Raw genomic sequence first — 25,823 nt, 5'->3', positions numbered from 1 at the left:
TTGAGACTTGTGTTACGAGATACTAACTCAACGATACTATATTATATAATAAATACTTAATATAGATAAACATCCAAGACCCAGGCCAATCAGAAAAAGTTCTTTTCTCATCATGCCCTGGCCGGTATTCGAACCCGAGACCTCCGATGTCACAGACAAGCGTATTACCGCTGCGCCACAGAGGCCGTCGGGTATTTCCCACATATAATAGGGGGAATGAGAGTTGCCTCTTATCCGGAGGGGTAGCCAGAGACCACATGTTTCTACCTCGATCTGGACACGTTTCTTTTGCTTAATATAAAGCTGAAGAGTTTGTTTGTTTGAACGCGCTAATCTCAGGAACTACTGGTTCGAATTGAAAGATTCTTTTTCCGTTGAATAAATTCACTATAGACGATTTTCATCGAGGAAGGCTTAAGGCTATATAACATCACGCTGCAACTATAAGTAGCAAAGAAATAATGGAAAATGTGAAAAAAATAAAACGGGGAAAATTATTCATCCTTGAGAATTTTTATCTAACTATTCACGCGGCCGTAGTAGCGGGCACCGCTAGTCATAAAATATTTATAAATTTTTTTACCACAATGGCACAAGATTGGTTGCTCCATAATGAGCGACCGCTGATTTTAATATGGCTTTCTCCTAAAAAAGGAATCCCAAGTAAATAAGCCTATCCCTTGGTCGCATTTTACGACATCCATGGAAAGAGATGGAGTGGTCCTATTCTTTTTTGTATTGGTGCCGGGAACCACACGGCACAAACAAACATGACACATTACTGTAAAAACGGATGGGAGCAGCCGTGTATCAATTCCCAATAACGATAGCTATTAATTTCTACGTCATTCCGAAAGATTTCACCCCCTCTACGACGTAGCGTTATTTATAACGCTTGCTGAAACGACTGTGGAATTATCTCAAAGAAAAGTTAGGTCAGACTGGTCATATATAAATATACTACATTTAAATAAATAAAACCGTGCGGTTCCCGCAACTTAAGAGTGGGACCACTCCATCTCTTTTTCCCATGTATGTCGTAAAAGGCGACTAAGATAAGCTAAAATAATCCCAAGGCTAATTTTGCCTTGGGATTATTTTAGCCGATGGGCTAGTAACCTCCAATATTTTGAATCTCGATTTCATCTATAAGCCATACAGTTGAACGTAATCTTTCAGTCTTTATGAGACTGTTGGCTCTGTCTAGCCCGTAAGGAATAAATACGTGATTATATGTATCTACGTTAGAGAAGATACTCGTAGTCTTAAGACCATACTAACTACTTAAGTCTCTCATTGATAAATACTATTGTATTGAAAAGTTGGAATAAACAAAAAAAGTATTCTAATAAAAAACTTCTTAATGAAAAAATTCGCACATTCCAATCTGTGACATTAAAATTAACTTGCTTATATTAAGGAAATATTATAAAACAAAGATCGATGATTCTAAAAATATTAAACGAACTGATTTGCTGAATTTTCTTGTAATAATAACGTAGTAAAAAAAAGTGTGGACCTTCTACATAAAAGAATTTAATCTGTGACAAACTAGTAACAATATCTCTTTGTTCCTATCCATTGAAATGAGTGACAAATATTAATCTTCGCGACAATCACCTTTATATTTTGAGCTATAAAATTCATTTTAGCAATTTAACCTAACATTTAAGGGTAAGTTGGCTATTGTTCTTCAGAAATCTGTATGAAAATGCCATTTTGTTAATGAAGCGTTCACAGGAAGTGAACTTTGATTTATAAGTGGGGATGATAATGTTTCATACGGAAAATTATGCAGGGAAAGTCTTCTTCTTCTTCTTCTTAGTCGTGTCACTCTTGACAGAGTGGTCGTGGTCATCATGTAGTGTTGGAGGCGGGCGCCAATGTGCGCCTTACGATGTCCCGCCATTTCTCCCTGCTGGAAGTCATCCTGCTGCACTCGTTAAGTGAACCGCCAATCACAGACTTTATTTGGTCGGTCCATCGCATGGGTGACCTTCCGCGCGGTCGAGAGCCTTCCACTTTACCCTGGACAACAAGCCGTTCTATGGATCGGTTGCCTCTCCTTGTAACGTGTCCAAAGAATGACAAAATGCGAGATTGTACTAAGGGAAATAGTCGCTGCTTAATACCGAGCTCTTGGAGTATCGAGACGTTAGTGCGGAACTCTGTCCAAGACACACCAAGCATTCTCCTCCAGCACCACATCTCTAGGGCGTCTATCTTTTTTCTTTCCACTTCTCGCAATGTCCACGTTTCAGCAGCGTACTAAAATATGGGGAAAATAAGCGTGCGCACCAGTCGCGGGGAAAGCGCGGACAAGAAATCATAATCAGCGATTCGTTCGTTCGTGATCATTAAAAAATTTTGTTGGTTGCATTTAGCACTATTTCGTCTCTTTGACTGCACAGAGAAATAATTAATAAACATACATACATATGGTCACGTCTATATGCCTTGCGGGGTAGACAGAGCCAAAAGTCTTGAAAAGACAGAATTAAAATTCAAATAGTGACAGGTTGCTAACCCATCGCCTAAATAAGAATTCCAAGTTTGTAAGCCTATCCCTTAGTCGCCTTTTTCGACATCCATGGGAAAGAGATGGAATAGTCCTATTCTTTTTTGTATTGGTGTTGTATTTTTGTAATTTAATAGTAATAAGTTAAGATCAAAAAAATTGAGAGTAATAGAGGAATTACGCGCATTTACATAAATACATATGTATAACTTCATTCATCCATAATACACCTTTTATCCCTTACGAGGCAGACAGAGCCAAATAACAGACTCGAAAAGACTTAAAGGCCTCATTCAGCTGTATGGCATTATAAAAGAATTGAATTTCTTAGCCAATCATTTTTAATTCACATCAGTAAGTATCTTAATACTTTTTCTAATAAGTGAAATTATTTAATTAAACAGTATTTAATCTTAGACAGCTTCTCTTTGCAAACTCTTGACAGACTATACATTTTCAAAGAAGGTTTATCCGATTGTCTTCAGACTCATTTGCGCAGACAAATCACCAGCATTCTTTTTTGTTATCGTGCAGAAAAACTCAGGTGAATTCCAGCCAAACGAATACCTAGCTCTGGCTAGTTGTACCTTTCTTCAGTTTCAGGGTTAATTACACTTTTAAGTGTGTATGTATATTGTTTAAATTATTTTAAGTTTGTATATTGTTTTATTATTTAAGTATGTTTATGTTGCTATACTTATGTATGTTTTTTATAGTGTTTTTGCCATTGTACCTAGCTGTAGCTACTATCCCTTAACTTAATATGTTTCTTTGAATTACCTGGTTGACTGGAAGAAATCCCTACAGGGATAAGTCCGCCCTTGTACATCATTATTTTTTATTAAGATCTATATATAAAACCTGTTGCTATATGAATCTCAATTCTATCATAAACAGAACAACTGAACGTGGCCTATCAGTTTTTTCAAGACTGTTGGCTCTGTCTACTCCGCAAGGGATATGAACGTGATTGTATGTAAATAATTCGAAAGTTAAACATTTAAACAAATCGAATAAATCAATCTATAAAAAAACAATCTTACCTAGACTAAATTCGCTTACGTGGCACGTCTTACAAACATTTGCCACTGCCTTCAGAGGGCGCCAGTGTATAAACGACGTCACTTCCTGTTAGCTCCGAACCCCTTCGGACCATTTCCTCCGACTTAGGCAAGTTTAATGGGGGCGCTTGGTGTCTAATAGGTGCATTTTATCCGACTTAAAAAGTGAGGTTCTCAAATTAGTTTTTTGTTGGTGTGATTCTAGATGGATTACTTAGCCAAACAGCTGAACGTGGCTTTTCAGTTTTTTTGATGACTGTTGGCTCTGTCTACCCCGCAAGGGATAGACGTGATTATATGTTTGTTATGTTAATGTTATTGAATTTGCGAAAGGCACTATGTCAAGACATATCTAATAAAATTCTTTTTTCTCCTGGTTATATTCTCACCACCCTGGAGAGGAGAACGGGTACTTCCTTGACCATGGGTCTTCCGCTACTTTTATAGGGGAATCTAAACCCAAATTAGATCATGGTTACACATTCAATTGATAAAATGTGCAGGTTTCCTCACGATTTTTTCCAACCAAAACAAGTAAATCATTGCAAACGTATCATTTATCTTCCACGAAATGTACAGTATTTCCCTTGAGTTAAGCCATTTGGCTAGAAAAAATAATTAAAGGCTATATAGCGTTCGCTAATTACCGTTGTTTAGCACAAACGGTATTAATTTGTGCAATTTTTCTTCAATTACGAAAGGAAAGTTTTTGAATTGAAATACATTAATTTCTCTAGTAATAAGTAGTGCCATTGTACTGAATTTCTCTTTATTTTAAGTTTTATTCTAATTTTCCTTGATGTACATGAATATATAAATTTAAAAAAATAATTAATTGTCGATGTATGTGGATGGATATTTTTTATTTTTAACCAATTTTAAAATAAAACGTGGTTCTCAATTTGACCTGTATTATGTTTCTTTGTATGTACATTTCCATTACACAAGTCTTGAACTTTCTTTGTGATAAGCTTTGTGTGGTTTGTCCTATTCATCCATATAATCATGTCTACATCCCTTGCGGGGTAGAAAGAGCCAACAATCGCGAAAAGACTGACAGGCTACGGTGACTGTAATACTCAATGATAGATTTGAGATTCTAATAGTGACAGGTTTCTAGCTAATCGCTTCAAAAAATCCCAAGTATATAAGCCTATCCCATAGTCGCCTTTTACGACATCCTTGGGAAAGAGATGGAGTGATCCATTTTTTTTGTATTGGTGCCGGGAACCATACTACACACATATATTTATTACACACATAAATATATTAATAATGCTATATATCTATAAATTATGTTTTTGATTGTTACAGGAGCTTCTAGAAAAGCGAATAAAGCAGCTTGAAGCGCAGTTAGAAGAAGAGAAGAGAAGGACGCAGAGGGAGAAAATGGCGGTCACAAAGCTACAGAACAAACTTATTAAGGTAGGTGTGTCCACATCCACACTAATTATATAAAGAAAAGATTTTCAGTTTTGGTATATTTGTAACGAATAAATGTAAAAAAAAAATACTTAACCGATTTTGATGAAATTTGGTACACAGATAGAATATAACTTTAGGAATTAGAGCCCAGCACCTTGCATAAGCTATGATTGATATAAAAGTAGATTTTTTTTATGTTTGTATGTTTATGGTCATCGTCTTCACTTTTGAACCAAGGTGATTTGATGAAACCACATTTTCAGGAAAAACTGACTTCTGATCTCCGCAATCGTAATTTCAAAAATATTCCTAAGTTAGGTTTTATTATTTACTCGATCTGTTAAGTATGAAATATTTGGAAAATTCTTAATATTATGGTAACAAAAAATTGTTTAAAAAGACTTATTTGTAAGACTCGAAAACAAGGTAATTTAGATCGACTAAACACAGTTTTCAGACATATTAGTAAAACCTATGAATTTTTGTTTCTTGTATTCATGATTCTTATATGTTTTCTGTGTAGGTAGTACTCATGAATTTGTCAATAAACAAAAAAAAATACATAGAAAAAAAACAAATTAAGTGCCTTTCCAACTCGCCAGACAGTAAACACCATTAAAAGATTAATAAAAATCGTGAAAAATACAACGAATTCGGACAATTCCGTACGAACGATGATCGAGAGTGATGCTCAGCGTAGCAAAAACGAGAAAAATTTGCTGAATTTTACAAATACTTCTTTAATTGAACAATCGAAAGGGTTCGCAGCATAGATCAAATATTTACTCTGTTTCTACAGATACAAAATTATGAATTTTTTTTTTATTTTTTTATTAGTAGTATAAAAAAAATCTTAAAAACAAATAAACTACCATACAAGACAGTACAAATAGGTGTATTACGTAAGTACACACCTCTTTTCTGTAGCAGGATGAGACAACATAATTTTGCTAACGATCCATACTTCTTTTGCTTCATCAACTCTCTTCACGCTAGCTCGTAAAGCTTTAACTTGACCTGACTTTTTGCCGGGACATCACTAATTCGATATAGGTACGTCAGTATATATGGAATCCCTTTCACTTTTTCCTTGTATATTTACTTAGTCAACCAGCTTTCATTCATTTTATTCCATACGATCGAATCATTCTCTTTTCAAATTACGCCATAGTTTTAATGATTGTTCGGCTAATTTATGCCACTTATATTTTAAGGGCGTGTATGTAGTATCTTGTCTTCTCTGTACATTACTCTTTGTAAAGGTAGAATAAAGGAATGGAGACTGCCGCCGTGGGGTGACGGTCTTAATTAATAGAAGCCAAATATTGACGAGTGCTGGAGTTAAGGCGGTGATATACAATATTGTTTTTCGACCTCCACACGTATTGAGAGGCGCCTGTCATGCAAAATAATAGTTTATAATATACTTACTACATGAAATCTCACGACTGATCCCCGGGTGCCGTGTGGTTCCCAGCATTAAAGAATCACTCCATTTCTTTCCCACGAATGACGTCAAAGGCGATTAAGGGATAGGCTAACAAACTTAGGATTCTTCTTGAAGGCGATTGGCTCGCAACTTGTCACTATTTGAATCTCAATTCTATCAAAAAGCTGAACGTAGCATTTCAGTCTTTTCAAAACTGTTGGCTCTGTCTATCCCGCAACGGATATACACGTGATTATATGTATGTATATATGTAATCTCACGTCTGCAAGTTGTATTCTTAAAGACACAACGACGGCCTTACATGAAAAGTTCGATGAATGAAAATAAAACGAAATATAAATGCATGAACGGTGACACATAAAAAGTCTCTGCCTATTCCTCAAGGACTGTATGTAAAAATTCATAAATTGTCATCATCATCTACATAATATTACAAAGTAAAGGTTTCTCTGTCTGTATGTATCCGTTTATCTCGGAAAGTAACGAACTGATTTTGTTTCTGTTTGAAAAGTTGGAAATATAGTTTCCCGAGGAAAATCTATAAATGCTACTCGTGCGAAGTCAGCTAGTTCATAATAAACAATCATAAAATATTTTTCCTACACAAAAATTGAGAACGAACATTCGAAAATGCGGTTAAGACGAAGAACAGGGGGCGTAAGGGGGGGTAAGAAAATTATTGCACTACAAAATAATTGTACATGTTTAATTGGCAGTCTTCCCCTTAACTAGCTAAGTAGTAGGCGCCATGGCAACACAATGTCTACCGCCTTAAGATAATTGTCTCAATCTGAGAGGTAATATTTGCACCGGCACACCCCGTCGATGGGGGTGAAAACCAATCAATTTTTAATCTGTGAAAGGTTTCATGAAAATTGAAATTGTTTATTGTCTTACAAGCTATTGCTTGGGTTCGAATCCCGGCCAGGGCATGACGAGATATATTATTAACATAAAAATGAAGAACATCTAACAATAAAAATTATTTTTGATTTAACTCTCACAAACAACATCGTGGCAACCGTTGCTATGGCGTAGGTATACCAAGACGGTTGCCTACGCGCATTACTTGCGCATTTTAGCCGGTCACCTTAACCTTGCGACCACCGACTCTGTTGACTGTACTAGATATAGCTAGAGCAGAGAGTCCCAAACTTATTTTGTCTACTGCCCACTTTGAGAATAAATATTTTTTAGCGCCCTCATTTTTTCACCTATTTAAAAACCACTATAACTTCAAATTAGTTTAATTAATTATTGTGACCTATATATGTATATGTATGTATAGTAACGGAGAATTCTTAACAAAACTTTTACTATAACCCGCAACTTAAAACCTGAGCGTAGTAGGTAACATACAACGGCGCTTAGGTCTTAGCGCTTTCTGGGTCTCTCCCACAAGGGGGCGTTATCGCCCACTTTGGGAAAGACTGAGCTAGAGGAATCTCTGCCAGCGTTGCACATTGCACATGCACTGTGAGACTCATCACAATGCATATAAAACGCTTCAGACGATATATCGCCTCAAGTTTGCAGTCTCGACCAATTCGCTGGCTCGCGACTAGATTAAGTTTGTTGGCGTGAATTCTATGTGATTTTTTAGGATATTAATTTTTTTTTTATTCTGAAATATATATAACTATATCTCTTATGCGTCCGTGCCGTGTGGTTTCCGGTACTTAAAAAACAATTTATTATGAGTTTTTTATTTATTTTGTTATCATAGAACCACATCTCTTTCCCATCTTTTCCATAGATATCGTAAAGGGCACATTTATCCATTGCAGTTTTTACATACATCCCTTGGGGGGTAGAAAGACCCAGCAGTCTTGAAAAGACTGAATGGCCACGTTCAGCTATTTGGCTTAATGATAGAATTGAGATTCAAATAGTGAGAGGTTGCTAGCCCATCGCCTAAACAGAATCCCAAGTTTGTAAGCCTATGCCTTAGTCGCCTTTTACGACATCCATGGGAAAGAGATGCAGTGATCCTATTCTTTTTTGTATTGGTGCCGGGAACTACACGGCACACGACAGTTTTTATCATGATCAAATACAAGCTAGGTTTCCCTGCAAAGGTTACAGAGGTCATACGCTCTTTGTGTAAAAACTTACTAGTTTAATTAATCCCTGATGTACCTATATGGGAATCGAACCTGGAATGCCAACGTGTTACACAAACACGCTGAGCGCTTTGACGTGGAGAAGTCATGTGCAGAGACTAGTGAATTTAAATGCATGCAGAGGCGATATTTGTTTTGATAACTGTAATAACAGCTATAAATCGTCTGGACGTTTTGTATGCATGATGTGCTGGGATGCGTGGTACGATTTTGTTTTGGTTTGGTTTGCTGTTGTTATCCTTGACTGATAAGCCACGTTCTGTTTTTTGGCTTGATGATAGAATTGAGATTCAAATAGTGACAGGTTGCTAGCCCATCGCCTAAAAAAAGTATCTCACGCCTATTCCTTAGTCGCCTTTTACGACATCCATGGGAAAGAGATGGAGAACAGTGCATCTAGTTAAACATACATAAAATCACCCTTTTTTCCCGGAGAGGTAGGCAGTGGGCAGAGACAATTCGCTTCATCCACATTCATGCAATTTCACTGGATAAAACATAAGCTGTTGTTCAAACCGCGGAATTATTTTTACCGCAATTCTCCACAGTAGCCAAAACTCAAACACAGACGGCCAGTAAACTGCATATGTTTACAAGGACCCGGACCTTCGGACGCGAGGAGTCCGAACTTGGTGGAAACCACAGAGCACAGAACACGCCATATTGTGAAGATCAACAAGAATAAGGCTCGTTCTGTGTTTTTTTTTTATTCAAGAGCTTGCAATTGTAAGTGATCATCTTGTAGAAAGCCAAGTGGCACAGAGCACAGAACACGCCATCTTGTGAAGATCAACAAGAATAAGGCTCGTTCAGTTTTTTTTTTTTTTTGTATACAAGAGCTTGCAATTTAAGGTGTTTAGTGGATCATCTTGTAGATAGCCATGTGATGTTTCATACATATGTACATATAATCACGTCTGTATCCCTTGCGGGGTAGTCAGAGCCAACAGTCTTGAAAAGACCGAAAGGCCACGTTCGGCTATTGGCTACGTGGCCATATGTATGTATGTATGTCACGAAGCCAGAATAGTAATTAAAATTTGTTGCATTTATCAAACAATTAAACTTGTTTTAAGGCTAGCTTATTCTCCTTAAATCTTTATTTACGTCTTCAAAGTAGCTCCATGTCTACCACTTCAGGCGTTTTGCGAACAAAACAGACGAACAGTGGAAACTTGTCGCAGTAACTCACGATTTCCAAACAGCACTTCTGCGTACTTTAATTGTACCTATTTTAGAGTACATTTGATACAATGAGTAATTGCTAAGTGTGTTTCATTGTGAAGGTTTCGTTTTTGAAAACCTTCTGTTTAAGGGCAAATAAAAAATTGTATCTGTAATAGATATGCAATTACTTTTTAATTCGCAAGAAAATTAATTCAAATTATTAACAAATTAATTCATATTAACTTTTACTAAAAATCTGACTTTACACGGTTATTAAACAAAACGATAGGTCATATACTCGTATATAAACCGCTCAACTGACGCGAACATTATCAGACACATCAATTAAGAAAATCACGACTCTTCCCGGGCGTTTCAGCGAATTGTCGGGAATTCCCAGGAGCCCAACCCTAAAACGCAAGGCTATGATCGACAGACAGACAAAACAATAAAAAAAAAAACAGTAGGCAATCAATTTCGTAGGCAATCAGAACGGTATTCCCTCGGCTTGTGCTTTATTCGAATGTTGTTTGATGGCTGCTTTGCGCTGAATTTCAAACGTAGAATTTAGTTTTTTTTTTTAATATTTTAATTCTTGATAGATTTGTATGAGATTTTACATTGCAAAAAGGTTATTAAATACTGGCTGGATTTGTCTGAATTTAATTTAAAAAAAAAATTCAATACATATCGATTCAAATAGCAAAGTCGTCGGCACTGGCTGATTCAGTAAATTTAATGATAAAATTTTCTTTTTAATAAAATATTTTGGATTTTCTTAAAAAATATTTTTTAAACCTTTCCCATGCTGATCCATTCATTATTGTAGATTCATTACTTGTATTAAATTTTGTTTGTATGATATATTTCAGTATTCTTTAAAATGAATAACATTGCAATTGCAAAAACATTGTAACTACCGTAATCAGACAAGAAATTTAACCTCACAAACTGGTTAATATTAGCCAATATACTACCTAATAGTAAACAAATAGTTTTACATGCCTTCCTAATTGGTAATTACTTAGATAGCAGACTCAAATCCATTTAAATGCCATTGCAGTCTTGCATAGCATAGCATACCTAGGATTCTAGGGCCTGAATGTCTGACTAATAAGCATAGACATTCATAGACAATGTTGTTTGTAGGAAGGGAAATACGGTTGTGTAAAGTTGTTCTTCAGGTTCGCGAAGTAAGCGAGGCCTATAATTAAAGCTGGTGGAGATCTTGCAGTATTTTTTACATCAGCTACCTTGATGATGGAATTATGATTAAAAAATTGACAGGTTGCTAGCCCATCTCCTATAAGAATCCCAATTTTATATGTCTTTCCCTACATTGTCTTTTACGTTCTATACTATTTATCAGTAACAAGCAACATATGTTTCGTCGGTTACAACAAAACAATTCACCGTCTGTTACAGCACGGCTAACAAATCGCCAAGGAAACGAACTAATGAATCAATCTTGCTCTCAATTAGCCGTGAAGTGCGCACGCGCCGTTCAAAGACGCGCGCGACGGTATGTGCGTGACCAATGCAATTAGTTGGTCCTTCGAGCCGGATGTTTCGCGTTGCTGGCTGGATATTGATACACAGTCTTGTTATATCACATGTAAGAGTACACTTTTAATCAATTTTGATCTTTCAGCTGTTCGGTTTTGATACATTTTTTAACGAAAACAAAATATAAGTTTTTCAATTTTAATTTTGAAAATATTTTAGTTCTGTCCATAGAGATAAGGTTTCTTATTTAACACATCATAAGGTAGATATTACGACAAATCAAGGATGAACTTAGTTATCTTGGAAGTCAACCAGGATGCCATTCCTCACCTAAATACTTTCCATTGCATCGTATGACACCTGCGTCCATTAATCATCATGTTTTGATTATTATTGCCACATGTTTCTCAAACTGATTAAATTTTACTTTGAATTTAATTATGACCGGTGAATTTAGTTCCCGGTAAGATTGAAATACGGCCATGTTTTCTCAGAACAAGAGAGTAATTAAGATGCGTGTTTTGGCATCGTTCGACCGACGAGTAATTGTTAACTTGCTTTTTTAGAATATTTCTGTTTTTTTTTATTTATACATATGTGTATATAGAAACATGTGGTTCCCGACACTTTAAAATAGGACAACTGCCCCACTTTCCCATGGATGTCGTAAAAAGCAACTATGGGATAGGCAAATAAACTTGGGATTTTTAGGCGACAGGCTAGCAAGTGGTCACAATTTGAATCTCAATTCTATCTTTAAGCCATACAGCAGAATGTGGCCTTTAAGTCTTTGTGAGACAGTTGGCTCTGTCTACCTCGGAAGGGATTAAGACGAGATTATATGTAATTTACTTAAAAAAATGTGTTGTGTATTTTTTTTTATTTTAATTTTTTTCTCATAAGTACAAACTATACAAAAAATCACGCCTCTTTTCCGAAGGAGTAGGCAGAGACTACCATCTTACCACTTACCACTATAATAAGGTTATACCGAATAGGTATCTATAAATACCAAACCAAACAATCTATAGATATCTATAGATTTGTTATTTTTAATGTAAGTTTTCCTTTTTAATAACTCATAATTTACTTACAAAATAAGTATTTGGATTAAAAAACGTAACTCAAAACATCCACCAATATCTCTTCTTCTCCACGGGGAAATCGTCCAAATGTATCTATAATTGCTTCCAATTCTAGTCTAGCCGAGACGGCTGTCTGCCGTCACATTTTATAGCGAACACACACGGCAAATACTAAGAAAATGTAAAGAAAAATACTTTGCTTTGTCTTTAACTTATAAGTAATTTTATACCTTGTAAGGAATCAATTACTTGATAACTTTTATTGCAAAGCACTTAGCACCTCTGTATTAAAAAAAATCTTAAACAGCATGCAAATATTATACATATTTTGTTCATAAAGTTCATATTTTTTAAATTGACAAAACATTTGACTACTTCAGAAACAAAAAAAAAGATAGCGACTAACTAAATTCTTATTCTTCAGATCTTTATATCTAGATCTAGAACTATCATCGATCTACAGAGCTTTTCAAGAAAACGGTGGTAAGTCCAAAAATGAAAACAATTTTCGGAAAATGTTTACATCAGTGTGAATGAACAGAATCGTGAGGATCTTATCTTTATGTCTCACGTCAAAATAACAATAATCTTATTAATCTTGCCTCGCACTACACAGTAACGCATCGCAACTAATAAAACTAAGGGAATTCAATTTATAATTTGTTTTTTAATGACATAACCGCAGAGTCAACCATAAAAATATTCGTAAATCCAACAAAGAACAACAAGAAAAAAAACGTGGAAAATTGTGACATGACCATCAGATATTATCTTTATGTCGTACGTCCAAATAACAATAATCTTCGTAATCTTGACAAAACAGCGCAATCAAGAGCCCACTACACAGTAACGCATCGCAACTAATCAAACTTAGGGGATTCAATTACATGACCCGCTCTGACAAGATCTTTATGTCGTCCCTTCTGCTGGGACACGCACTGTACTGGTAGAACGTAGCGATTTTATGTGATACTTTTTATAATCCTGGTAAAGGGTCAGGTCAAAAGTACCCGAAACCGCCGAGCTTGCATGAAGAGAGTTATGAATGTGGATGAAGCGAAGGAAATATGCAGAGATCGTGGCAAGTGGAAAGAGGTAGTCTCTGCCTACCCCTCCGGGAAAGAGGCGTGATTTTATGTATGTATGTATTTTTATAATATAATTATCTATTTATATCTAAATAACATTTTATTTAAATCTTGTTTAAACACCTTTTAAATAAGCTCCTGATAACCCAAATTTATTTGTTTAGGCTTTACTTTTCAAAACTTTCTGACATATTAAATATCGAGTGAAAATAAATCAAAACTTACTTTAAATAATAAAAAGCAATAACGTGTAGGCCTAATTGTGCTTTGAGTTTGAAAATTGATGAAAAAGGTATTAAGTCACACTAAATACGTATTAACTTAATGGCCTCATTTGCCTTTAGAATAAAGATCATTCTCTCATATTTTCTCTTCTCTCAATTTAAATAGAACGAATATATATCATGGGTTAGTTATGTCATCTTTTATGAAATATTTATTGATATTCCAATTAAGTCAAATGTAATACGCGGTTTAATTGTACAGTGCGTACATCTCTGCATTGTCGGTTTGTAATCTTAGGCACGTTCGTATCTTGCCTTGTAATTGTTTCTTATTCCTATTGCGAACATTAAATATTATTAGAGGACGTCCGTTATACGTCATAGTACAATGGAAATGTTGTTTCGGGCTTAATTGATACATTTAATTGTTATTGCAAAGTCTAATGGAATAGGATATGAATTAGTTTGGTATTCTTACAGTTAAAGTAATTCTGAAAATATAAAACAGAAATTACGTATGACTTTTCATTATTGTGTGTGCCGTGCGGTTCCCGGCAGCAATATTTAAAAGAACCGGACTACTCCCTCTTTTTTTCACCGATGTCGTAAAAGGCGACTAAGGGATAGGACTTATAAACTTGGGATTCTTCTTATAGGCGATAGGCTAGCAACCTGTCACTATTTGCATCTTAAATCTTCAGTAAGCCTAACAGCTGAACGTGGCATGTCAGTCTTTTAAGACTGCTGGCTCTGTCTACCTCGCAAGATGGATGGATGGACTTTTCATTACTTCTTGCTCAATCTCGTATAGGATCACGGTATCCTCACCGTAAGCTGTAGCTAGCAATTATTTATAAACATAACTCAGAAAAGACTTATTGGTCCATGGTCGTGGTAGATTACGAAGCAGTTTTTTTTTTCTCTTGTAAACTGTTGTCTAAGAGACGGTTTTTTTTCGAAATTCCCACAGGAATGGGGAAATATTGCGTTTCTTCGCATACAAAATCGCGGGAATAACAAGTTGTTGAACAAGAACTCTTAACTAGGCGTCTATTTTCTAACATATCAAAGATGTTGATTTTCTTTGCGCCACGACCATATAAGCAAATACCGCGGCGTCGGCCGCACCTGTTGTGCCGCTTACCGAGAAATCCCAGTTCTTAAGCTTTTTAATGCATTTTCTAGGAATTTCGTTGTTTCAATACTATTTGCTCATTTTGATTGATATTATTACCTTTAATGTATTTGTATAATCGAGATAGGTCAGAAATAGAACCACGTCTGAAAGACTTTCAATTTGTTTAATCTCAAAAACAAATACGAATAGAAAAAAATTACATACATATAATCACGTTTTTATCCCTTACGGGTTAGACAGAGCCAACAGTCTCGCAAAGACTAAAATGCGACGTTCAGCTGTATAGCCTCATGATGGAATTGAGATACAAATTATGATATGTTACAAGCTCATTTCCTGAAATATAAAATGTATTAAAATATTTATCTGTCTTATTGGATGTATTAGTTAACGAATAAGGTTTGGGGCTGTTTTGATTGGTAGCTGATGTGATCATAAGTAATAAATATATAGGAAGTTAGTATACACTTACATATGTAAAGTGAAGTGAAGACGCGGAAAAAATCGTAACTCAAAATCACGTCCGTTTTTAACGTTATAAAAATGTAAAAATAACGCCGAGTTTTACATTAAAAGCGCATAAATAAATCTACGAATGCATTTTTCAGTAGCGCAGCTGAGTCGTAAACATTATTTGCATCGCCTTTGAATATGAAAGTGTGGTTTTCTGTGAATAAATTACGGGAGACTTGCTCTGGGCTAATATGAAGCCCGCTTTATGAATAAAGAACTTATATCTAGAATAAAAGTAAACTGTTTTAAGTACATTTAGAACTTATTTAAATCATTAAAAATTAATTTAATTACATTTGTACTAGGCTTCATGGCGAAAGAATAAAAAAAAGTACCTACCAAACTCAATTTTGGAAACGTTTACTAGCCTTCCAAATTTAAATTGCAAAATCGGACGATCCAGTTTTAAAGTTTTTACGAGGTATATTACCTACTTCATGTTTATTTTTTTAAAATGTTTTTATTTTTATTTTTTTTTCTTACCTGCCACTCAAGTACTAACAAGTATCTTTTGGATCGCACAGGTTATTGTCATACGAATATAATAACTATGTCGACAATACATATCAAACAATTTTTATAACATTTACTAATTCAACAAAAAAATGTATCATGATTCCTCCTGATTCATTTTTATTATATTATATATCTTGCAAATAATGTATATATACCACGTTATATTATAACATAGCTCTCTCGCAAGGGTGCCTCACGAGGGTGGTGAAGTATGTCCAGGTTATGGCACCCATAACCACATGAAATATGTCCGCCATTACTTGCAGGAAACGCTCAGTCGTCACATTTGTCTGTTCATCTGAAATTGCCATTGATGGGTTTCGTTTACAAGGGCGCAACATACACACATACATATAATCACGTCTTTATCCCTTGCGGGGTAGACAGAGCCAAGCTTAGCTTCACACCCGGATATGATATTCAGTTTCCGAATGGCGTTAGAACTAATCTATACTAATATTATAAAGCTGAAGAGTTTGTTTGTTTGAACGCGCTAATCTCGGGAACTACTGATTCGAATTGAAAAATTATTTTTGTGTTGAGTAGACCATTTATCGAGGGCTTTAGGCTATATAACATCACGCTGCAACTATTAAGAGCGAAGGAATAATGGAAAATGTAAAAAAAACGGGGTAAATTATTCATCCTTGAGGGCTTCAATGATGCCTAAAATAACTAATCCACACTGACGAAGTCGCGGGCACAGCTAGTCGTAGTATATTCATGTTTGTAACTTAACCGCCGGTCACTGCACTATATAATCTATGTAAATGCAGCGTAATACTGTTAATAATAATAATGCAGTTAAACCCAGGATTGTCTGGATGCTAATGAGACAGACGTCTTGCATTTAAAAATGGCCGCTCTTGCAGTTTTTGCGGTGAAATGCACACTTAAGTAATTTGTCTTAATACTTTTGTTTCTTGGTTTTAATTTTGGTAAAATTTCAGTAAAATAATGTTGGTAACATTTAGTTTAGCATGGCAACACCGACGATCAATGATACATACATATGGTCACGTCTATATCTCTTACGGGGTAGACAGAGCCAACAGTCTTAAAAAGACTGATAGGCCGCGTTCAGCTATTTGGCTTAATGATAGAATTGAGATTCAAATAGTGACAGGTTGCTAGCCCATCGCCTAAAAAAAAGAATCCCAAGTTTGTAAGCATATCCCTTAGTCGCCTTTTACAACATCCACGAGAAAGAGATGGAGTGGTCTTATTCTTTTGCATATTGGTGTCGGGAACCACACGGCACATACATGTGAATTTGTAGTAATTTTCTTGTTGTATTTTACCGAATTATCGAAGAATTCCCTTGTCAAGGAACAAATAAAACAATTGAAAACTGACCACAACTGCCGCTTTAGTTGACAAATAGAAAATTATTTCTAAAACAACTTGCACAACTATGAAAATGGGGAAAGTTGTCCCTCAAAGTTGTTCAGAATTGAAACGTCAGACCCATATCACTGGAATCAACAAATAAACAGTTTTGTTTCAATTCTTTACGGTTTAGAAAGTTGTTTGTTTGTTTATTTGTAAATTCCTAAATTTAGAAAGAAAAGTACGAATAGTAGTGACTGTATTGACAGTGACGTACGTAGAGTTTTTTTTAAGGATGAGCAAATCTAATACCTTATTACGCAGAAACGCTCTAATGAAAATTTTCCACAGATAAAATTTTATGTTTATTTATGAGGTAAAGAGACGTAGGTCTCTAGAAATTTATGGGTATCATTTTATGATATTTGCCGTGTGGTTTGTAGTGGAAAAAAGAATAGGACCACTCCATCTTTTTCCCATGATTGTCGTAAAAGGCGACTAAGGGATAGGGTTTACAAACTAAGGATTCTTCTTTTAGGCGATGGGCTAGCAACCTGTCTCTATTTAAATCTCAATTTTATCACTAAGCCAAACAGCTGAACGTGGCCTATCAATCTTGAAAAGACTGTTGGCTCTGTCTACCCGCAAGGAATATAGATATGATTATATATTCTGTATGTTAATATTATTTTGGGGGACAGAACTTATCCCTATTAAGTAAAAGACGGTTAATAAGCGAAGCGAGTATTAATTATCAACATTTCCTTTCAGCTTTCGTCTCGACAACTTTTACTTTAAACACCCAAATACCTTCAAATGCATTTCAAACAAAATTAATTTTACTATCAAACTACTTCTTATTGCTATGTAAAAAGGTTCATATTGTTTGAAACAGATGTAAATTGGACGGAGAAGGGTACGAACAAGTTATTAGACATGTCCCGTCATTGAAATCAAAACATTACGAACTTTGGCAGCGCGCAAGACGCAGGGTTGCCGTTTGATTGTCATCAAGGATAACGTGGTATCTGGAAAATTAAAACAGGAATTATGTGCTTTTCTCTTTTGTGATTAAATGTAAACATACAATACAATACAAAACAAATTATCTTTATTGCCCATAAAAAAATACATTATGTAGAAACATAAATTATGAATATGTTGAGCAAATGCGGACTTATCGCTAAGCAATCACTTCCAGACAACCTTTATATTATTTGTCACGCCTATTTGCCGGATTGGTAGGCATATAGACTACGTATTCTCACCTGCCACGATCCCTGCATACTTCTGATGCTTGACCCACGGTTCCCCCTCCTTAAGTTTGCATTACTCTCGCCTTGTCTAAATTGCTGAGATAAAATTTTATTTATTCATATATTTTGCCAATTCAATTTGGATTCTTAATTTTATACTAAATTTGAAATAAGAATTTAAATTTAAAAAAGATGACTATTTTTATTTTGACGGTGTCATGTTATGTCACATACTCAATTCTGCAATACACCAAAAATTTTCCAAAGGCATTCTCTAAGTATAATTCCGAGGTAAATGAGCGTGACCGCGGGGGCTCAGCTTTATGAATACCTACCCCGCTTTTATTGTTCCACATAAATTTGTAAACACGTACATTGCTAATGAAGGGTTCTTTGGGCTTCCCTTTTAAAGCAATGATCATATTTGTTGAAAGCCAAATAAGTAAAAGGCGTAAAGAAAACAGCTTCAGGAATTTCGTTTATTATTTGTTGGTTAATTAGACGGCATGTTTTGTCTATGAAACGTATAGGAAAAAGCGAATAAATTTTTGACTTACAAAGCTGTAAGACAAATCAGCTGATTAACCAATTTGTTCCTATAAGGTAATAAAAAAGTTACGTATATTTCTTTTTTAACAGAAACTTACACGGTATCGTCAAAACATGCTATGAAAATTTCCATTTCACCAATTAGAAAGAGATCACTTATATTTTACTGGACATAAGATCAATTAAATAATAGTTTTAGTTGCATTTTTGAGTTACCGACTGCAGGCAGACTCTGAGCTCTTTTTAAATAATTCTGCCAGTAAATTAATAAAATAAATTGTGATTATATATGTATCTAATTATCTCGAATAGCACGTAATTCTTCCAAAGGAAAAGTTGCCTTATCTGCTTCTATCAAGATCTATTACGTGCAAAAGCATACACACACAAAAACATCCCATTAACCCAGTTCACTTGCTTCCAGCCAATAAGCCACGCCTATAACATCCGAACCCCTAATTAAACCAAACACAGAAATGCATGTATAATAATGACACCGTGATTAAAACGCAGGTGTGTGACACCCCTTAATTAGGGCTGAGCCCTGGGAGTCTATCGGCTGAATAAAAGATACACACGTGTGTGACCTGCTTAGTCTCGTTCGATGGATGTCATAACGTGTGTCCGAATTTGCTTGTGTTAAACTTGGATTACTTTGTTGTAGTTGAACTGTAGTTTAGTGAGGTCGTAATACTAAAGCTGCGTATACACCGAATGCGAATTCACTAGCGTTCATTGGTCCTGTTTAGGTGGCTTCGTTTTGGTCCTACAATTTAGTTTTTGTTGACCAAGTGTGTACGCAGCTGAATCCAACACCTTAAACATCGCCAAAGATCGTCGACGTACAAGTGATTATAGAATCTTGACTCGGATAGGGTTGTAATAATATCAATCCATTTTAAATTGTAATATGTTTGATAAAGTTATACCGAATACATTTCTGTACGGCTGTACAATAAAATTAAGCTTGCAGGTTCACGCTACGCTACGCTATACGAAAGAAACAGGAAGACTCGTGAATCACGGCCCCAGAAATGTAGTCAGAGACTACATCCTTCCACATGCGATGTTCCTCTTTCATCAATATTTTCATGCAAGAAACTCTTTACATATTATATTTCAGGCATAAACACGACTTTGTTTTTGTTAATACCTCCACGTCAAAATGGCGTTTTTAAATCTAATTGCAGTTTTCATAAAGGCAAATTTAAATGCTGTGCGAGCGTTTTGTGCATCTAAAATTCGTCATAAAAAGGGGTACATGTCGCATCTGAGGTCCGGTGAATGACCGCTGAAGCATTCGGGGTGATCACTGACATACAATGTATGCTGGACTAAACATTTATTCGATAACGTTCTGTCTATGAACACAATTCAGATTTGGGTTATTTATATTTATATATGCCCGACTACCCGTTGCTTCAAGAGCAAAGTAACCTACGTATTTTGTAAGTTTTTAATACACATATAACTAAAGTTTTAATTTTTTTATTGTTGCCGTTTATGTCACAACGCGAACAAAGCTGAAAGACCTTCGGGTCTTGGCATCTGCTTTGCGACATTTCTCTTACCACTTTGTTCGCTCTACAGCGTCTTAAATATAAGCCAAGTCTAGACTTTTGTTGAATAAGTCAATGGGTCACGACGGGTGCTCTAAAATGTCGCCGTAGACCTGCGCCCCTGAAGTTTATGTTATGATAATGTGGATTCGACGTTGTGAAATTTATTTAACCTAAGTTTACAGGAAATCTGTTTAAGTGCATTTGTTCATTACGATTAGGAAATTTGAAAAAATGATTCCTTAAAAATATTTATGAATTAAATGAAATGATATTTTATTCCCATGAATAACTTACTCATATCAGTCCTATTTTGATCGAATTTGATATGTACTTCGGGATTCAGTAGTGGATTTTGGACATTAAGAATGTGTGTGAATGTCACTCATTTTTAATGTCCCAATGATGAGTAAGAGTGTGATTACTTTTAGAATACTAGCTGTCTTGGCAAACGTTGTAATGCCATATTTATAAATAATTTTTAAGTAATTTAGAGATATGAAATGGCCGATACTCGGACCTACTCAATAAGCTCACAAAATTCCATGAGAATCGGTCAAGCCGTTTCGGAGGAGTACGGGAGCGAACATTGTGACACGAGAATTTTATATATAAGTGTCTTGTCAGTGGCCTAAGCGTTGTCAACTTACCTACTATTACTTTTTCCCAAAAACTCTAAGGGATACAAAAAAAACAGTATCTATTGATGCCAAATTTTAACAGAAGTAAAAGTATAGTTTATTCGTTACCGCTATAAAGTCTTTATTTTTCTTTCGTTATTTTAAAAAGTTTCCGAGACTCACGCAGTTGTCATCAAACGGAATTAATAATGAAAGAATAACCAAATGACTGATGTAAATCTACAAACTTTAGTTTGGTCAAACACGAAGCGCTTCCCCACCGCAAAGGGCTTAATCCCTGTATTAATTTATATTGCTTACCTTCTGTTTGTGGTCAGTCGGAGCAGGTGTGAATAACGCCCTTATAAATGATGCCGCCATGTTGGGAATGACAAGTGGCAGGTATGGGATTATAACTTTTTGTATGGCGGGACTGAAATGAAAATCGTTAGTTATACATACTCGTACATGGAATTTTTGAGTGTAAACTGTTTTTTTATTTATTGGTATATAACATTCGTACGTGCATATAGATACGTCTATAACCCTTGCGGGGTAGACAAGGCCAACAGTCTTGAAAAGACTGAATACAAATAGTGATAGGATGCTAGAACATAGGACCATCGGCTAAAAGAACAATCTCAACTATCCACGGGTGCCAAAAAGGTTGGAACCACACGGCATATGTATTTCATTCATAATGCCTTTATTTATTAGGTATGTAGACACAAATAATTCCTTAATTTGGATATTTTGGAATGAACGAAAATACCTTGATCAAATAGGGGACTCAATTTTTTTTTTATTCGCATTTGATTATTTTGGCTCTGTCTACTCGGTAAGTAATAAAGAGGTGACGTGACGTGTGTGCGTTGCAACGTACATATGTAATTCCTGAACCGAGCATTTTGATTGCGTTACAACTTTCAAATCATAATCAGCCTAATCCGTGAGAGCATAGAATCGGTTTTTACTTGTACAAACTGATAGGTGTGAGAAACGTAATAAAATGATACTTAATCGAGTAATACCGATTACGTAGAGTTTTATTCGACAGTTAAAATGAAATGATAGGTTGTAATTAAAAGTCAGGTGAGGTCTCATCATAGCATGAAAATGCTGCAGTATAGATTGTTTCGCCGCTTCTTCTACACATGCGCTTTGGAAGCGGTAGTAGTTATAATTAGATTTAAGTGATGTGACGTCAATAAGTGATACCTTGTATCCAATTTTGAAAATAAATCTATTCTATACATGTTCGAGATATACATAGGATATTTGAGTTACAATAGAAGATATAATAATGACAGGAGTATGATAAATCTATGAATTTATTTGGTTTGCTTTGGTTGTGCCGTGTGGTTCCCGGCGTCAATAGAAATAAAGAAAAGAACCACTTCATCTCTTTCCCATGGATATCGTGAAAGGCGACTAAGGTACATGCTCTAAAACTTGGAATTCCTCTTATAGGCGTAAAAGTTTTTAAGAAATAGCCGAGGTCCGAGTGTAAATTTGGGTTTCTTCTTATAGGCGTTGGGCTAGCAAACTGTCACTATTTGAGTCTAGATTATATAACAAAGCCATACAGCTTAAGGCTTTCAGTCTTTTCAAACTGTTGGCTCTGCCATCCCCGCAGGGAGTGTAGATAACAATAAACTTGGGAGTCAAACACAAGACTCATCTTTGATACTTCCTGAGCTTCATCGAGACAAAAGACTTAAAATACAAAAGGCCACTGAAGACCGGTCAAAAGGTATCTTTTGTTAAGAAAATGTAAAGCGACAAAGTTAAATTTTATCATAGCTATACTTTGTAAAACGTAATTAATGTCATTATGAAAAAGTTTTCAGTTGCAAAGGCGTTTTCATACATTGCAGGTAATTCTTTTTTTGGTCTTATTATATCCTATAGAACGTATATGTATTTTTATCTTTTAAGATTAACGGATCTGAATTTTATATTTTACGTTAGAATAAAACGGGATTAGCCGGTGGTTCCTAGGCCCCCGTATCTTTCCCATGGTGTCGTAAAAGGAGACTAAGGGAAGGGCTTATAGGCTAAGGATTCTTATTAAAGGCTGTTACCTCTGTCTACCCCGCAATGAATGTAGTCGTGATTATTTGTATGTGTGTCTATGTAAAATGTGTATGTTTCGGCTAAACGTAAAGGCAAGAGTAGTCTTTAGTTTAAAGAAGAATCCCAAATTTATAAGCTTATCCCTCGGTCGCCTTTTACGACATCCATGGGAAAGAACTGCAATGGTCCTATTCTTTTTTCGTATTGGTGCCGGAAACCACACTGCATACTCAGACACTAAATATTTTAAGAATTCATTTGGTTCTTTGATCGTTATATCTTCTCCTTCACGGTATTAATCAAAGAAAATATACCAAACTAAGTGATATTTTCTTTAAAATCGGACATTAAGCCAAATATCGGACTCTCAAAGGTTTTCCAGAACTAATTTGCAATCCAATTTCCAGACACCGTTCACTTTGAGTCTTGAAATATGAACTTTGATACTGAATCATCATAATTTATTCCTGCAAAGGTCTTCGTTTTCGAATATCACTAGCTTTTGACAGCGTTTTTGCTCTCGTGAGAATTACCATATAATTTGAAACGGATAAGAAATAAACATACATACTTATAGTCACGTCTATATCCCTTACAGGGTAGACAGAGCCAACAGTCTTGAAAAGACTGATAGGTCACGTTCAGGTATTTGCCTTAAAGAAAGAATTGAAATAAACATTAACTTAAACTTCGCAATTATAATATTAAGTAGGATATGTCAAAAGAACAAGATATTTAATTCTGTAATTGTTTATTTCTTCATTTAATACAAAAAAAAAATAGCTGTCCCGACAAACGTTATTTTACCATATAAATATTTTTTAAATAATTTCTAGTAAAAATAAAATGTTAAGGCTGAACAAGCTTTATCACTGAGGGGTATGAAAAATAGATGTTGGCCAATTGTCATACCTACTCAATATGCTCACAAAATTTCTTGAGAATCAGTCAAGCCGTTTCGGAGGAGTACGGGAACGAACATTGTGACACGAGAATTTTTTATATATACATATATATATATATAAGATGACAATTGAATGTAGAGATTCGAGAGAGCTTTCGCGACCGCCAGAACTTTACTGAGCCTAATGTTGGACGGTTTAAGCTTTCTGTTAAGTGCAACTGAACTAGAGTAATGGACAAGTTGGCTGGTCAGTCTGTCTGTAGACTTAGTTTACGAGTTAAGTGAAACTTAGAAAAGGTATTTACTTGAAATGTGGAAATTAAGCCGTGTGGTTCCCAGCACCATTAGATAAAAGAATAGGACTACACCATCTTTACCACGGATGTCGTAAAAGGCGGCTAAGGCATTGGTTTATTAATTTGGATTCTTCTTTTAGACGATGGGCTAACGACCTGTTACTATTTGAATCCCAATTCCATCATGAAGCCATATAGTTGATCATGTTTCAAGATTGTTGGCTCTGTCTGCACCACAAGGAATATAGACGTGACTATATATATATGTAAAAAAGGTCTTAGATAACTTGAATAGATTAAAATTATATCAACAATAAAAAAGATTTTGTTCGAACGCCAATTTATGTCAGCAAAACATTCAATTCCACTAACAAACAACACAGCAATTCCCTAAACTGAGATTTGACAATTCCCGCGGTTAATTCCAACCGACAAAGCGACAACATTAATTAAACCGCGAATATTTAACAACATACGAGTACGTACAACCAGCACAAGTTTTGAACTCATTAAATGGAGTGTCATACACAAAACAGTGCGAACTTTTTGTGGGAACTGTACCTACTAGACTGTTCGGTTCTTTTTTTTTTTGCGAATTCTTTTTGGCCAGGCTGAAATGTGTAATTGAGTTTTGTAATACCTTCATTTTTTTTTAAAGAGAGTTTTTAATCCTATCCAACTCGTGGCATTGTTTGAAATTCAATACGGCCATGTATCTTTACCTTTCCATTTATCTATGATTTCCTCCGAGTTTTGAACCTAACTTTTTTTAAATTTACATTTTAATAAAACCTATGTCATATTATTACATATATCCCTTGCGGGGTAGACAGAGCAAACAGTCCTGAAAATATTGAAAGGCCACATTCAGCTATTTGGCTTACGGATAGAACTGAGATTCACATAAAGTGACAGGTTGCTAGCCCGTCGCCTAAAAGAAAAATACCAAGTTTATAAGCCTATCCCTTAGTCGCCTTTTACGACATCCATTGGAAAGAGATGGAGTGGTCCTTTTTTTTGTATTGGTGCCGGGAACCACACGGCACGGCAGTTAATTTTCATAATGACCACTATGTAGCATTTATAAGTCTTTACATTGAAGGACTTTTGACGTCAATAAGTAATTTGCACATCACTCAGTCAATTTAAGGTTTATCACACCACCCGTACATACGATACCCGATATGATTCCAAATTTTCAATTGGCAGATAATCAGTTGTAACGCACCTTTATTTTATCTCGGACGGTTATAATCATGTTACAATGATCCGTCACCGAGCGACTCACACACATACCAGTCAGTAAAGTAAAAGTACGTCACGTGCGCATTTAATACTTCTATTATTACAAATAGTATAATTCAACGCGAAAGTTTAAAATCAGTTAATCTGTTGAAAATTTAAAACTATAGTACTCCCC

At 35.4% G+C, this 25,823-nt stretch overlaps 3 protein-coding genes across 6 annotated transcripts in view; 2 read left to right on the top strand and 1 right to left on the bottom strand.

Moving 5' to 3' along the window:
- Positions 1-25,823, bottom strand: part of LOC106134506 (CD63 antigen) — a 515,731-nt gene that overhangs the window by 77,318 nt on the left and 412,590 nt on the right. The window lies entirely within an intron of this gene.
- Positions 1-25,823, top strand: part of LOC106141364 (uncharacterized) — a 382,952-nt gene that overhangs the window by 133,506 nt on the left and 223,623 nt on the right. For all 4 annotated transcript variants that reach the window (XM_060944441.1, XM_060944442.1, XM_060944444.1 and 1 more), the window contains one exon: positions 4,894-5,004. In XM_060944441.1, coding sequence (XP_060800424.1) covers positions 4,894-5,004 — 111 coding nt within the window. The remainder of the gene's footprint in view (positions 1-4,893; positions 5,005-25,823) is intronic.
- LOC106137109 (putative acyl-CoA-binding protein) overlaps positions 1-25,823 on the top strand; it is a 347,495-nt gene that overhangs the window by 239,617 nt on the left and 82,055 nt on the right. The window lies entirely within an intron of this gene.

Source organism: Amyelois transitella, chromosome 5 (genome assembly GCF_032362555.1).
Source record: "Amyelois transitella isolate CPQ chromosome 5, ilAmyTran1.1, whole genome shotgun sequence".
Lineage (NCBI taxonomy): Eukaryota > Metazoa > Arthropoda > Insecta > Lepidoptera > Pyralidae > Amyelois > Amyelois transitella.
The sequence above is the reverse complement of the archived record's forward strand: the minus strand, read 5'-3'. Positions and strand labels throughout refer to the sequence as shown.